Raw genomic sequence first — 14,994 nt, forward strand, 5'->3', positions numbered from 1 at the left:
TACTGGACTGCTACCCAGAAAAAGCTTCCCATAGGTTGACACCAACTCTAGCACAGTAATACGCTTTCCACATATTCATTCACCCATTCACAACATTAACCGAATACCTACCTTGCACAAAGCATTACACAGCATGTGTCACAAGTTAGAGATTGATTAACACAAATGACTGCCTCAAGTAGCATATAACCTTGTGGGGAGATGGTGCAGACATGAGGCCGAATAAAGGGCACTAACGCAGAAACGACAGTATGGAGAGCACGGGTATTATTTTGCATTTGTATATAAACATTTTCAAACGTATCAACATATACTTGGAAACGTATAGGTAAAAATGAAGTGCTATCTTTCTCAGTTCTCATTCACGTTTGGACTCTGAAAAGTAGCTATCCCTAATACTTATTTGCCACTAATCATATGCCAGGTTCTCCTATACTATAATAGAACTTTTATAGAGGATGATTCGAGCCCCTATTTGAGGGCAGACATTTTTGTGCCCCCACTTTCCTAGTGTATCAAGCACAGAGCAGACATTGTAAATATTTCCAAAATGAACTGACTGAGCCAGCTACTAGAGCTCCCCACAGTTGCCTACCCCACTGTAGTCAATGGAAGCATCACAAGGATAGGGTACATGGAAGTGTGGCCAAGGTTTTCTACCTAACGTGGCATATTTTTCCCTCTGATTCCACAGAAATGGAAGGCTTGGCAAGGATGAAACAGAGAAAAGCTCAAGGATAAAACAAGTATTTATAAGCAAAATTGCTTCGTATTAAGAAAGTCTGAGTTTTACTTAGCACTGTATCTGAGGCGCTAATGAGAGTAAAGGAAGAAGCTGAAGATCAATCCCCACGTTCAATTCTAAGGAGACTTGTGATAATGAAAGCACACAGATTGTAACCAATCCGGAATGTATGAAATGCCTCATGTTTACAATACACAAAATATATAATGGAGGCTTCCTATGGAAAGGAGATGGTCTGGATCCCTGCAGTCTTAAAAATATGAAGACCCCAATATGTGTTGTTTTGCTGTTTTTCCAATTCTAACATAGAATTCTATGAATAAAATAAATAACACTGAGAGCTTTTCTGAGCACAGGAGCCTCTGAGAGAGTGTGAGGCGGCTTAGAAAAACAATCAACTGGCCTAGCGTTCAACATAATGTCACCAAAACCTGAAAGCCTTAGCACTTACATCTCAGATTAGATGAGACAGACAATTCTCTTTAAGCTACAATTTCATAGTGACAGAAAATCACTGTCTTTCAGATAGTAAATTCATACCATACTACTAAGTATTTTAAAGTGATTTTTACCTCTTTGTGATGAAAAAGGGGCCAAAATAATAATTAGGATTTTTAGAAATGAGAAAAGAGGTTCACTTAAGGTTAATAAAATCAATCAGTGACCCAGCTACATGTACCTTCAAAATAATTAGTTCTGCCCAGGCTGCCAGGATAAATAAATTAATTAAAGAAGCTTATACACAAGAAATTTTTATAACTATAGATATCAAAAGAGAGAGAGAGAGAGAGTGCTTTAGACATGAGTATTTCCTTAGAAAGGCCTTCCTTGAAGCTGCTTACTAAACTTATAGAAGCAAAGTAAGAATTGCAGAAAACAACCACCTAAAAACTGGTATTAAATCTGTTTAATATTTTTAATCATTCTATTACTTCTAAATTCTTCCACAAAAGGGCATTACAGTTCTTCAGTTTATTGCAAACATATCTTTAAAAAAAAAAAAGCCAACCGTAATATTGAAGCTATAATACAAATTTTTAATTACGGGCAATATACTATAAAGCAAAATGAAGAACATTTTATTTAAATAAAACAAGGATAATATTTCACTGGAAAATATATCCAACACATTTTCTTTCTCTATAGATCTACATCCAATGGTGGTATTTTATAGGCTAATTTCAAAACAAATGCAAATTTTTAAAAAATACATGAAAGGCATGTTTTGCTCAGGAATACTATTGTACACATACCATATGGGTTTGTTTTTACAGCAGATACTAGTTTGCCAAACTTCAATGGCAAAACATTAAGCTGAGTTTGGTATTATCCACCTAGTTGTTTCTTGCTGCCCTGGATAATCTGGCGGTGAGTAATATTGAGAAACCACCTTGTTGTCACCATTTCTCTTCTTATAGGTGACTCCACTGTGATAGACATTCATCTTCTTAAGATGCAAGGCCTAGCAAAAAGCCTCCCACAAATCCACTGGATATCACAATGTTCTGTTTGATAAATTCTGTTGCCTGAAACACAAGTTAAAACAACAATACTCTTAATTGTGCTACAACATGGATGAACCTTGAAAATGCTACACTAAGTGAAATAAGACAGAAAAGAGAAAAAACACTGCATGATTTCACTGACATGAATAGTGAAATTCATGGAGACAGAAAGTAGGACAGAGGCCAGCAAGGTCCGGGGAGAGGGGTCAATTGTGGGAATGTTTGCTTAATGGTTTGAGTTTCTGTTTGGGATGATGAAAAAGTTCTAGTATAGTGGTAATAGGTGCACAAAAGTGTTAATTCAGTACCTAATGCTACTAAATTGTGCCATTTTAAAATAATTAAAATGGTCAATTTTCCATTAAGTGTATTTTGCCATAATAAGAAAAAGAAAAAAAATGATGCAAATTAAAGAAAAACACTCTACTTATTAAATCTGGTGCTAAGTAACATTCTCACAGCTGTTTTCCCCAATTCAATAAATATTTGGCAAAGATTCTTGTACACCTACTACTGCAGGTGCCAACCACCACACAAGATGCCAAGGCTGTCCATTATGATCTGAAGAAGCAGAGGGCCCCTGCCAGATCCAATAAGCTTCTTAGCTACTGAGATAATGTGTATATCAGTCGCAAAAATCTCTCAGATAACAAGAAGCTGTAGGGCAGACATAAATGGTCCACTTAGCAAGTTATTAACACAGATTTAATAAATTCCCACAGCAGACACAATGATATTTGTTAACAGTCCACTTGGCCGGCAAGAAAAAATGTACAAGATCAAATAAATATCACCTTGGTAAAATGCTTACCCCAAATAAAACCATGAAAAAGCAATCAGACAAAGCCAGACTGTGGGGCCTTCTGCCTACATGCTTCAAAAATGTTAGTATTATGAAAGATGGGGGGAAAACAAAAACAAAAACGAAACACAGATGACGGGACTGCTAAACACTAAAGACTTCAGAGACATGACAACCAATTGCAATATGTAATTCTTTTTATTTGTTTTTTAAATTTTTATTTTATTTAAAGATTTTATTTATTTATTCATGAGAGACACATAGAGAGGCAGAGACATATGCAGAGGGAAGAGAAGCAAGCTCCATGCAGGAGCCCGATGTGGGACTCGATCCTGGAACTCCAGGATCACACCCTGAGCCAAGGACAGATGCTCAACCACTGAGCCTCCCAGGCATCCCTTAAAAATGTTATTTTTAAGTAATCTCTATGCCCAATGTAGGGCCTGAACTCACAATCCCCAAATCAAGAGTTGCATGCTCCACTGACTAAGCCAGCCAGATGCCCCAATATATAATTCCTAATTGGGTGAAAAAAGGTATAAAAGGTATTTTAGGGAAAAATTTTAATATAGACTGTATATTAGGAAATATTATTGCATGATTGTGAATCTGAGGTAGATTCATAAGAGTAACTGTAGTGGTATAGGAGAATATACATATGCTCAGAAGATAATGCTGGGGGGAAAATGTGTAAATCACATGTACATACACAGAGAGATAAAGCAAATGTTATAAAATGATTAGGTAAATAGGTGAAGGGTATTTGGGTATTCACTGTATTTGTCCTTCAACTTTTCAAGTGGTCTGAAATTTTTCAAAATTACAAATTGGAAAAAAAAATTACAAATTGGAGGTATTAAAAGAACAGAACAAAAACAAAGGCAAGGAGTATTCAATTTAATTCTAAACAGAGGATAAGAAAAATATACATAAAACATTAATAAAACTAATATATTAATAAAATACATTTTCAAAATATCCCAGCTCATGAAAAAAATATGTAGTTTTAGTTTTACCACATGCTGTCTACACATGTATACATTTGTAAAAGTGGAGGAAACCTTCTAGAAAAATAATATTATCACCTTTTACATAGAGATGAAAGTAGGCAGAGAGACTGGCAGGTGAAACTATATTATAAACTACTAAAAAAATAATAATAATAAAATAAATAAATTTTTAAAAAAATTTTAAAAAAGTAATCTTTACATCCAATGTGGGGCTCAAACTTACAACCCCAAGATTAATAGTTGCATGCTCTAATTAAGCTTGCTTTTCCACTCCACTCCACTGATTGATTTAAATAGTGGCTTGATCCCCAACTTTATTGAATACCCTAAACATGACCAAAAACACTCACTTTTTAGGAGAAGATAATCACTAGTCACCTTTTCAGGGAAGTGAAACCCATAAGGGAAAAAAGAAGCCAGGGATGCCTGGCTGGCTCAGTTGGTAGAGCATGAGACTCTTGATCTCAGGGTCATAAGTTCGATCCCCACAGTGGGCATAGAGATTACTCATTAAAAAAGAAAAGAAGGGCAGCCCAGGTGGCTCAGCGGTTTAGCGCCGCCTTCAGCTCAGGGCACGATCCTGGAGACCCAGGATCGTGTCCCACGTCGGGCTCCCTGCATGGAGCCTGCTTCTCTCTCTGTGTCTCAGCCTCTCTCGCTCTCTGTGTCTCTCATGAATAAATAAATAAAATCTTAAAAAAAAAAAAAAGAAAAAGAAAAAAGAGAAAAAAGGAGTAAAAAATGTACACTGTCTTACTTCTTCAATTATATTGTTGATTTCAGGTGCTGCCTTATTTGCTCGTTTCTTAATCTGTCTTTTTGCTTTGTTTACATCTTTTTCAACTCTCTTCCAGTCAATCTGCACATAGCCACTGTGACTGGCAATCTGCAAAAATATAATAAAAATGGTTAATTCTAAACCAACTAGGTTGTTGACAAATCTATCACCAAATATATGGACATTTAGATTTCAAGAAATCTATGAAGTTTATAGGTAAGATATTACAATTTACTCATTTAACAAATACTGAGTGTCTACTCTGTGCCAGGCATTATTCTAGGCCCCCCAAACTACAGCCAACAGAGAACTCTGCATCCATAAGGGAAAAAAAGATATTAAGCATAATTAATTACTTAGATGTGATGAACACTACGTTAGGAAATGTATAGTAGTACATGATGGGAAGATTCCAAAAACTGTATTATAACTGTGCTATAATTCTATCAGAACATTTGGAATTTGGGAATTAGCTAGAAAGACAAAGAGACAATCCAAATTATACAGCTAATTAAAAAGTACCTCTTAATTAAACAGATGTTTAATTACAAGGGATCAGATGCCAATCAGCTATTAGGTCACTAAACAGATCTAAAGTAGCTTGATAAAGGCTCTTTACTAACTCTGACTCTTTACTTAAATTAAGAATATTTTCTGGTAATCGCTTCCAAAAGTGGAATACAAAAGAAATATGCTGTACACAAGTTTCAAGCCATAAGTCCTTTTAATAAAACACTATAGCTAAATGCTTATTAACTATGGTATAAGCATATGGTATAGCCGAGACACTACAAAATCTGAACAGGAATAAAGCATGGTATGGGAGCCAGTACCATAAATTAGTCTCTCTTAATAATAAAATCAAAAAGTAAAGAATCACATTAGTAGTAAACAATTAAGCCATGTACATCATTACAAATCTCTTCTATCATGCTTATGCTTTCTTTGTTAACTTTGTAAGGCATCACTTGACTCTGAATCACATATAAAATACTTCAAATAATAAAAGTATCTGATTTTATAGAAATAGGTCGACTAAGAATCTTAAGTTCCATTCTCACTATGAATGACTCCACAGAAGAATTTATCTGCATTCCTTCCTGTGTTTATTTACCTATTATCACTTCAAACTCCAGCCTTAGCTAAACAGTATGGTGATCAAATCAAATGGCAAGGGAAAGCTCTTCCTGGCAGTCCCTGACAGAGCAATTTGGGTCACAGGCATGGAGGTGATGATGAACCTTAGGGACCCAAATGGCAAGGGAAAGCTCTTCCTGGCAGTCCCTGACAGAGCAATTTGGGTCACAGGCATGGAGGTGATGATGAACCTTAGGGACCGTCCTGTACGTAGCAACTATAAACCCTGGCTAAAACACAGGGGCTCCAAAATTAACGAAAGTGAGCAGGTTTCAAGGGGAGTTAAAACTTTTAAGAAAGGAGCAATGTAAAGTGAGTTGCCCATTTTTCTGGTTTTATCCTGAGGGCAGGATGCACTTGTAGGATGGCTAAAACTTTAATAGAAAACATGCCATCTTTTGGCCCAAAGAACCAGATGACATAGTCTATGACAGTAACAGCTGCCAGAAATGAGAAAGCCACATAAGGGGAGCCCCAAATTCTATGTGTAAGCTCTATTCAAGTCCTAAACCACACATTCATGGGGCAGAGCCATGCATTCTGGCCGAGGCTAAAAGAAATAAACTGATATTTAAGCTGCTACCCACCAAAGGTGAAACAGAGCTTACAATTTGAGTCTAACCAAGTTAATTGCCTGAGAAAATCAATATATCAACACTCTTTAGAGGAGAAAGACAGTATCCAGAGTTTCCACAACATAACATTCCCAATGCCCAGGATAAAATCCAAACTTACTTGATATAGGATAAAACAGGAAAATGTGGCCTAGTCTAAAAAGAAAATCAACAGATGCCAACGTTAAGATGACCCAGTTGTTGGAATTATAGGGACTTTAAAACAGCTATTACAACTATGCTCAAAAGGAAAAGGAAATTCCACTTGTAATCGATGAAAACACAAGTAATCTCACCAGAGATCTAGAAAATATAAAAAGAACCAAATGAAAATTCTGGCATTAGAAAATACAGTAGTTGAAATAAAATTTTTGGAAAAGGCTTAATGTCAAAAGGTAGATGACGGAAAAAAGAATCTGTGAACTCAAAACTAGATCACTTAAAATTATACACTTTGAAAAAAAATTGAAAAAATAAGTGAACAAAACCTCAGGACATTATCAAAAAGCCTAACATACACATAAGCAGGGTCATATTCAGCAAGAAAAGAGAAAAAGAATAGGAAGAAACAAATCTTTACAGAAATAATGGTCAAAGCCTTCCCAAACATGGTTAGACATATAAATTCACAGAATCAAGCTCAGTGAACTCCAGGTTATGACCTAACACCATTATGAAGTAACAATACTCCGGTGACACGGAATGGGAGGGGACAGAGGAACATAAAGCATGCAAATGTGAGGGATGGGCAGTGGGCAAGAAAAGTTCAATAAATGATAAGGTCTCATAGTCCAAAACACAAAGCCAACAGTTATTACTCCAAACGGAAAGATCAAGAAATAGCCAATTAACTTGTTTAGGAAAAAGTAAATAAATATCTTGAGAATCAGCTAAGAGTTCACATAGTTGCCTCAAGGGAGGTAGAAAATGGGGAAGGTGATAATGAGGGAGGCAGAGGATTACTCTAACCTATAATAAGCCCTGTACATGTATTTGACCCTTTGAATTAGGGGCATATACAACTCCAAAAAATAAAAAATAAAAATAAAAACAAAATTTTAAAGACTTATATTCCACTGTCTATTTTAAGATGGCAGTGTGCTAAATATCTACTGGAAAACACTTAACACTGAGTTACTAGAAAAGCTTTAAGTTCTAAGTAAATACATTTTTATCTTTAAAGTAAGGGTAACAAAAATATGGTAGTGAGCCTAAAGAACAATGGGCAATTAGCCTGAAAGCCATGTGTTACTTATTTCCTGTTAGTTTCCCTCTAGTAGATTTTCAAGGTAAGTCATATTTGGGGAGGCGGTGGTGGGGGGAGGGGCTGGTTTAAGGCAGATAGGTCCCATATTCTTCTGATTAGTGACTTCAAAGAATGTGGAGACCAGGTACAGCAAAGGAGAAGGTGGCAATGGCAAAATGTGAATCTGAATGGTGTGTATTAAGCAGATCGAAATGGACTTCTGCAAAACTAACGGAGTGGACTGAAATGTAGTAATTGTCTTCATTCAATGAGTATTTTTGGAAACTGCTCCAATCCAGTACCCTTTCCCACTAAACAGAAATGACAAACTTGAGTTTTCAAAATAGCTACAGAATTAAATATGTTCTTCATTCTATATAAACACAAATCAAAAGCAGCTTCAATATAATTGTCTTTTGTACAAAGGCTGCCATGTTCATCCAAAGGCCTAAATTTGATATTAACCACTTTCCTTTTTACCTCTTACCATAAGCAGTAGGCAATGACCCCTCATAATGCCACCAACAGAAAGAAAATATGTTTTTTAAAAAGCTGTTTGGTAAACAACTCAAAAATCTGTGCTTAACACATATGAACCCAGTCCCTTTGTACTTCAGGCAATGACACTGGTTATTACATGATCAATGGCTTTGGTGCTGAAGTCTAATTTTGGTTGCTATGAACATCAATCATTTAAAAAATCTGGTAGGACAGACCGTTCTCTGTAACTTCAATATTGCTGCTAACATTCATTCCCAGAGATTTTCAATTTTGGGATTTACTGTGTTTGATCTTCAGGGAATGATATTTTTGGAAAAATATATGCCAAACAGACATGAATGCCAGACAATATCCTGATAAACATCCTGTAACCACGAAGCATTTTTAAACCTTATACTTAGAGGAACATGAACAAAACTAAAGTTTCAAATCCCCCTGCCTCAGAAATAGGATTATGGATGATTTTTTTTAAACCCAATTTTCCACTTTTTATATTATTATAGTTCCCTAGTTGTAAAAAAACCATGTTAGAAATTGCTAAGAGTGGGCAGCCCGGGTGGCTCAGTGGTTTAGTGGCGTCTTCGGCCGAGGGTGTGATACTGAAGATCTGGGATGGAGTTCCATGTCGGGCTTCCTGCATGGAGCCTGCTTCTCCCTCTGCCTATGTCTCTGCCTCTCTCTCTCTCTCTGTGTGTGTCTTTCATGAATAAATAAATAAAATCTTCAAAAAAAAAAAAAAGAGAAAGAAATTGCTAACAGCAATTTCCTCTGGGAAGGAAAACTGCATGGCTAGGAAATGGGGAAAAGAAAGAGACCTTTTGAATTTTATATATTGTATGAATTTTAAATATAAGTTTAAAACGGTTAGGATGAAAAGGTTGTATTAGGGATGAAATGTTTATTTTGCTGAAGGGATGTTTTAAGGGAAATTTGGATATGTAATAAAAAAATGAGGTACTTCAAACTTTAATAGTTGTCTTTTTTTACTGGGATCAAACTAGGTTTACAAAATGTAGACATATTGAAACTTGTCTTTCATGACAGATGTCAGCTTTCAAAATTCACTTTAGTTTTTCCATAAACTGATATCGAAAAGAAAAATCTCATCTTCTATTAAAATAGACAGGAATGCATGGCTAAACCTGACTTTCTCAGTTCCCAGGGGATACACATGTAAGCAGAGGCAAGGACCTAAGGCTCCGACATACCTGAAGAAGAAGAAAACCACCACCTACTGCAGTCGCTGCAAGCTTTCCAACTTTCTGGAACAAAAATCCTGCACACCTTTAATGAAAGAAATGACAAAAATGAGAACAACCAATGATGTACTAAACTCTCTCTCTTCTTTTCATTGCTTTCTAAATAAAATCTTAATTTCTTCCCAATTCTTTTGATCATATCTCTTATCCACTCAGAAACCCTGAGTTTCTCTTGTTTTAAAGGCAAATCAAAAGTGGGCGGCTTAGGGCAGCCCAGGTGGCTCAGCGGTTTAGCGCCGCCTTCAGCACAGGGTGTGATCCTGGAGACCTGGAATTGAGTCCCATGTCAGGCTCCCTGCATGGAGCCTGCTTCTCCCTCTGCCTGCGTCTCAGCCTCTCTCTCTCTCATGAATAAATAAATAAAATCTTTAAAAAAAAAAAAAAGTGGGCAGCTTAGTCCGTGAAGCATCTGCCTCTGCCTTTCGGCTCAGGTCATGACCCCAGGGCTGGGAGTCAGCTTCTCCCTCTCCCTCTGCAGTTCCCCCTGCTTGTGCTCTCTGACTCTCACTCTGTCCAAATACATAAATAAAATCTTTAAAAAAAATGCACAATCATCTAGCATGCCTGACTGGCTGTCAGTAGAACATGTAACTCTTGATCTTACTTGATCTTATTAGCAGCATCATAAATTCAAGCTCCATGTTGGGCCTAGAGCTTACTTAAAAAAAAAAAAAAAAGCACAATCTAAACTGTGAGATGCTTCAAAATGAGGGATGGAGAGAAGAGGAGGGGAATTTTTTTAAAGATTTTATTTATTTATTCATGGGAGAGAGAGAGAGAGAGAGAGAGAGAGAGAGAGGCAGAGACATAGGCAGAGGGAGAAGCAGGCTCCATGGAGGGAGCCTGATGCAGGACTCGATCCCGGGACTCCAGGATCACTCCCTGGACCGAAGGCAGGCACTAAATTGCTGAGCCACCCAGGGATCCTGGAGGAGGGGAATTTATAGGAAAAAAGATTGGCTACTGAAATAATGTTGAGTACTCAGGGCCTCATTATACTCTTCCTTCTACATTTGTTTAAGTTAAAATTCTCCATAATAAAAGTGATTTTTTTTTTCTTAATGCAGTCAAGATGCTCCATACACCTGGCCAATCCCTACTGTAACTAAACCTTCTGCTCCAATCCCATTAGTTTCCAAACAGGTTATCACACTGCTCAAGCTATTAATCTTCCTGCTTCTAGGGGTTTCTACCTAATTCTGCCCATCTGAAGCTTTTATACCCTTTGAGGTCCAGCTGAAGTTCCACCTTCATGACATTTAAGCCCACATTTCTCATTGCTTCCTTACCTATATCTATCTCTAATTAAACCCATTTTGTTTCATCTATCCTGTAAGAACGTCAGTCCATACTTCTTTTGTGATTCTTTCAGTGAGCTCATATTCCCTTAACTATTCCAGATTCATATTGTGCAAAAGAATCCCAGATTTCTAACTGTAGCCTCCTGTACTGAATTGAACAGTGCACGCCAACCCCCAATTCATGTCCTTCCCAGAATCTCAGCATGTGCCTTTATTTGGAATAAGGGTCCCTGAGGATGTAATTAGTTAGGATGAGGCCATACTGCAATAGGGTGGGCCTTAAATCCAGTATGACTTAATCTAATACGTCACAGAGACACACAGAAGGAAGACAGCCATGTGATGGCACAGGCAGAGATTGGAGTGATATGTCTACAAGCCAAGGAATGCCAGGGTTTGCTGCCAACCACCAGAAGCTAGGAAGAGAAGCAAGGAGCAGATTTTTCCCTCTGAGCCTCCAAGAAGGAACTAACTGGGCTGACACCTTTCCGATTTCTGGCCTCCAGACCCATGAGAATAAATCTTTTGTCTTAAGCCACCTAGTTGTGGCACTTTATTATGATAGCCCTAGGAAACTAATACACCTTCATAAATGGAAAATTTACATTTCCATGGACTTCTCAGGCACACAGGATGACATATTCAAAATGCCCCAAAGGCAAAAATCATCTTTCCAACCAAATCAACTGTTGCTAAGGTCCCCAATGTAAGTGACAGCACCATTCTCTAGGTTTGCCCCCTCAAGTTCATCTCAGACTCTGCCTTCTTCATCACCTTTGGGGTCCAACTGATTGCCAATTCTATATATTCTATTTCCAAAACATTCTTTGATTCTTCTTTCCATTCTCAAGGACATCATTAATTTGCTTCCAGACCACACTAAGGGTCCTCTAGCTAGTCTTCACACCTCCCATCTCTCCTAGCAATCATCTGTCCTGATATGTCTTATCATCAAAAACCTGTAACTACCTACAGCTGCATATAATCTCTTTAGCCTCCCATGCATATCCTGAACCTGATATGCTTCTCCTTAATGCATTCCACAATATTATTACAGAGTTCAGAGTCTGCAATGTTAACTGGTTAGGTTAATGCCTATTAACCATTCCTCCTTAACACATGCCACGATAGTACATCAGTTTTCTACCTTAAGAAAATTGCAGAAATTTACTGCACTGAGTCTAAAGTCATTGCAACAAACCACCCGTGTAATATTGGAGTCCTATTACACAGCTCCTGAGCCGACGACACCTGGCTGTAACCCAAACATACGTATTACTATAAAGACCACAGCTGCCAGTAGGGAAGTCAGCAACAAAGGCTCTGATGGGGGGGGGGAGCAGCAGCCAAGTCACAAGTACATCCCAGAGACCATGTCTCACAAGCATGTCTATCCTTTGCTTAACAGCATGAGCCATCAAAATTAAACTACTAACTTCCCCTGCTCTGTCTCTAGGCTTTCCAAGCAAACTTCTGCCAATTATGGGGCTTCTCACCAAGTCTGGCCTACAAGGAGAATGCACACAATGTGATAATTCTATCGCTTAATTATTCTTTTAGTGTCTTTTAAGATGGGGCTTTAGGCCCAGACTCCCATTAACCAATCAGCCATGGCACCAACGTGTGAGCTTATGTGAGCAGAGCACCAGACTCCATTATGGAGGATCAAGGTACAAACTATCTGTGGAGGATCAACTGAATAACCAGGGCCCTGACCAGGCATCTCTCTTCTAGTTGCAGGTCTTTTCATAAGCAGCATTAATAAGCACACATCATGAAGAAATACTGTACCTTTGCATCACAGAATCTTCACAATGCATGTTTCTACCATAAAATAGCATTTACAAAAAGGCATAAAGGAATGAACCTTGTTCTAAGGTACATATAAAACACAAATCAAAAAGCTTAATGCTTATCAAGTTTAAATATGTAAATATTTAATGTAAGATAAATTTAACCTAGAACTAAGGGAGAAAAATGATTACTCACAAGCTAAGCACTCCCACAAACGTCAAAAATTCTCCACGATCATGAACATTTTCAAGATAAAGGGCCATACTTGTTTGACCCTTGTTATTTGGCTAATCTTTTATTCCAAGAATAACAACTTGATCTACAGTAGCAATCATGTCATCATGCAGCCCAAAACATTAATTGGTTAGTTAGGTTAATGCTTAACTGCTTCTCCTTAATGCATTCCACAATATTATTACAGAGTAAGCAATTGGTCCTTCAATTCCAACTCTTCTTCAAAGTATTATAATAATCCAAATTAGTCCACAAAAATCAACAGAACCATTTGATTCACAATAATTTTCATTGAGAATTTTACACGGCTTTCTACAGAGCTCTCAATCCTAGAGACCAATTCTACTGTGGGAGTCCTCAAAGGTCTTTCCAGTTGTTAGCATTGCACAAGTAAAAATTATTTACATATAATTAGCCCTCAGATGGATCTTCCTTTTTACCCACTCTCACTGAATCAGATACACTACATTTGCTAAATGTGAGAAGGTGGAAAGTACGTAAAGAATCAAAGGAAGGGAGAGGGACCAGGGGAACAAGTGGTGGGCGTGGGGAAGCCAATCACCAAAACCACTGTCTCCAGACTGTAGATCACACCAATCATATCACAGAGAAGAGCCTCAAGGTAGAGCTCTTCTGGGATTAACAGTGTAAAACCACTGAATGCGCTCAGTAACTGGCCTGTTTACGGAAGGGCAGCAGTAAGGCTGCCAATGAAATCTAATGAAAAAGATGTTCTCACCAGCCAGTCACTCCACCCATTACAATCTGGGTGGCTACCGAGTATTTTTCAACCATAGGTCCGGAACTGTGGCCAAACACTCGATTCCACCAATGGTGTCTTCTTGCATACTCAGTTAAATCCAACACTTCATAAGACTCGTCATCGCTTTCATACTCTTCAAAATACAAAATGGAAAAAATAAATTTAGAGTTAACCAAAAGTCAGAAAGGTCCTTACATTTTTTAAAAAATCTGTCATTAACTGTTACTTTCTTACAGCTAAAAATGCCCAGATGGAAACCTTAGGTTGTTAAACCCCACACCTGAGACTAGGGCCTCAAGAGTAAAAGGGCCTAGCATCTCCCTTCCAAAGGCCCAGGGACCGGCCTAGAGGCCGGAGCCAGAGCCACGTCAGAGTTACACAGAAGTGAGGGGTCGCCTCCCCAAATGGCAGTAAGGCCAGGTCAGACTTTCACGGCATAAACGGTCGCCCCCAAATCTCAGTCGGGTCAGGGCCCGAGCTAGAGATCCATTTTCATCAGTGGGACAAAGAGGGGGTCCTCCACTGACAGAAGCGGTTAGGGGCCTGGCAAGATGAAATTACTTCAGTAATTCATCAGAAATGCCAAAAAGCACGTCTGAAGATGGAAACGAAGGGCCAGAGGGGAAGGTAAGGCAGGAAGCAGGGCTGTGTTGGGGTCGGGGGTCGCTCTCCGCCAGAGTTCAGCCGTAAGAGGAGGGCGTCTAGTTCTAAAGGGGTGCGTCCAAAAAAGAGCCCCTGGATCCCTGGGGCAGGGGAAGAAGAGGCGCCCCCGGGGGCAAGGTCGAGAGCTGTGAGCCACGTCCGAGATACTACTTCGGGCCCCGGCCGCTCACCTTGGGGAGGGGGGTTCCGGGTCGCCATGATACCGCCGGCGGCCTGCTCTGAAGGTGGTCCCCACCCGCCCTCCTCTCCCCACTACTTTAAGAGACCTTCTAGGCCCAGGTGAAAGTCTATGGTCTCTTTCTTTCCTCCTCCCCTTTCAGGCGCGTTGTGTCGTCCCCGCCCCTCCTCTCAGCGCAGGATTTTCCGCGCAAGCGCAAGCCTCCGGGTGGGAAGCGTGGGGGAGGGAGGGGAGCTGCCGCGCGAGGGCTTGTGGGAAGTGTAGTCCGTTGCCCTCCGCAGTCCTCGCTTCTCACCCCACCCCCATCGCTCCTAGAATCTCAGTAACTATATTTTGTGATTCTGTTTTAAAGAGCCTCAAGGCTGGAGGAGAGGCGGCGTCACATGATGATATAAAGCGAAAAGCAGCTTGGCATGCTCAACACTGTACCAGAATGCAAGCGCCTGAGAAAAAAGGCTTTTAAA

At 39.0% G+C, this 14,994-nt stretch overlaps 1 protein-coding gene across 1 annotated transcript; it reads right to left on the reverse strand.

Moving 5' to 3' along the window:
* Positions 1–1,634: 1,634 nt before the first annotated feature.
* On the reverse strand, positions 1,635–14,681 carry FUNDC1 (FUN14 domain containing 1). Its single transcript, XM_038587229.1, has 5 exons — positions 14,523–14,681; positions 13,666–13,822; positions 9,547–9,622; positions 4,820–4,948; positions 1,635–2,271 (listed from the first exon to the last, which is right to left on the reverse strand). The coding sequence occupies exons 1-5, from the start codon at positions 14,548–14,550 to the stop codon at positions 2,194–2,196; spliced, it is 468 nt and encodes a 155-aa protein (XP_038443157.1). The 5' UTR covers positions 14,551–14,681; the 3' UTR covers positions 1,635–2,193.
* Positions 14,682–14,994: the final 313 nt, after the last annotated feature.

Source organism: Canis lupus, chromosome X (genome assembly GCF_011100685.1).
Source record: "Canis lupus familiaris isolate Mischka breed German Shepherd chromosome X, alternate assembly UU_Cfam_GSD_1.0, whole genome shotgun sequence".
NCBI lineage: Eukaryota > Metazoa > Chordata > Mammalia > Carnivora > Canidae > Canis > Canis lupus.

What these genes read in the sequence shown, in the direction of transcription:
- FUNDC1 (XM_038587229.1), bottom strand. Translation starts at nt 14,550, where the DNA reads ATGGCGACCCGGAACCCCCCTCCCCAAG. An exon ending in ATGGGTGGAGTGACTGGCTG is followed by an intron (nt 9,623 to 13,665) that starts GTGAGAACATCT and finishes CTTTCATTAAAG; the next exon opens with GTGTGCAGGATTTTTGTTCC. An exon ending in GTGGTTTTCTTCTTCTTCAG is followed by an intron (nt 4,949 to 9,546) that starts GTATGTCGGAGC and finishes ATATTTTTGCAG; the next exon opens with ATTGCCAGTCACAGTGGCTA.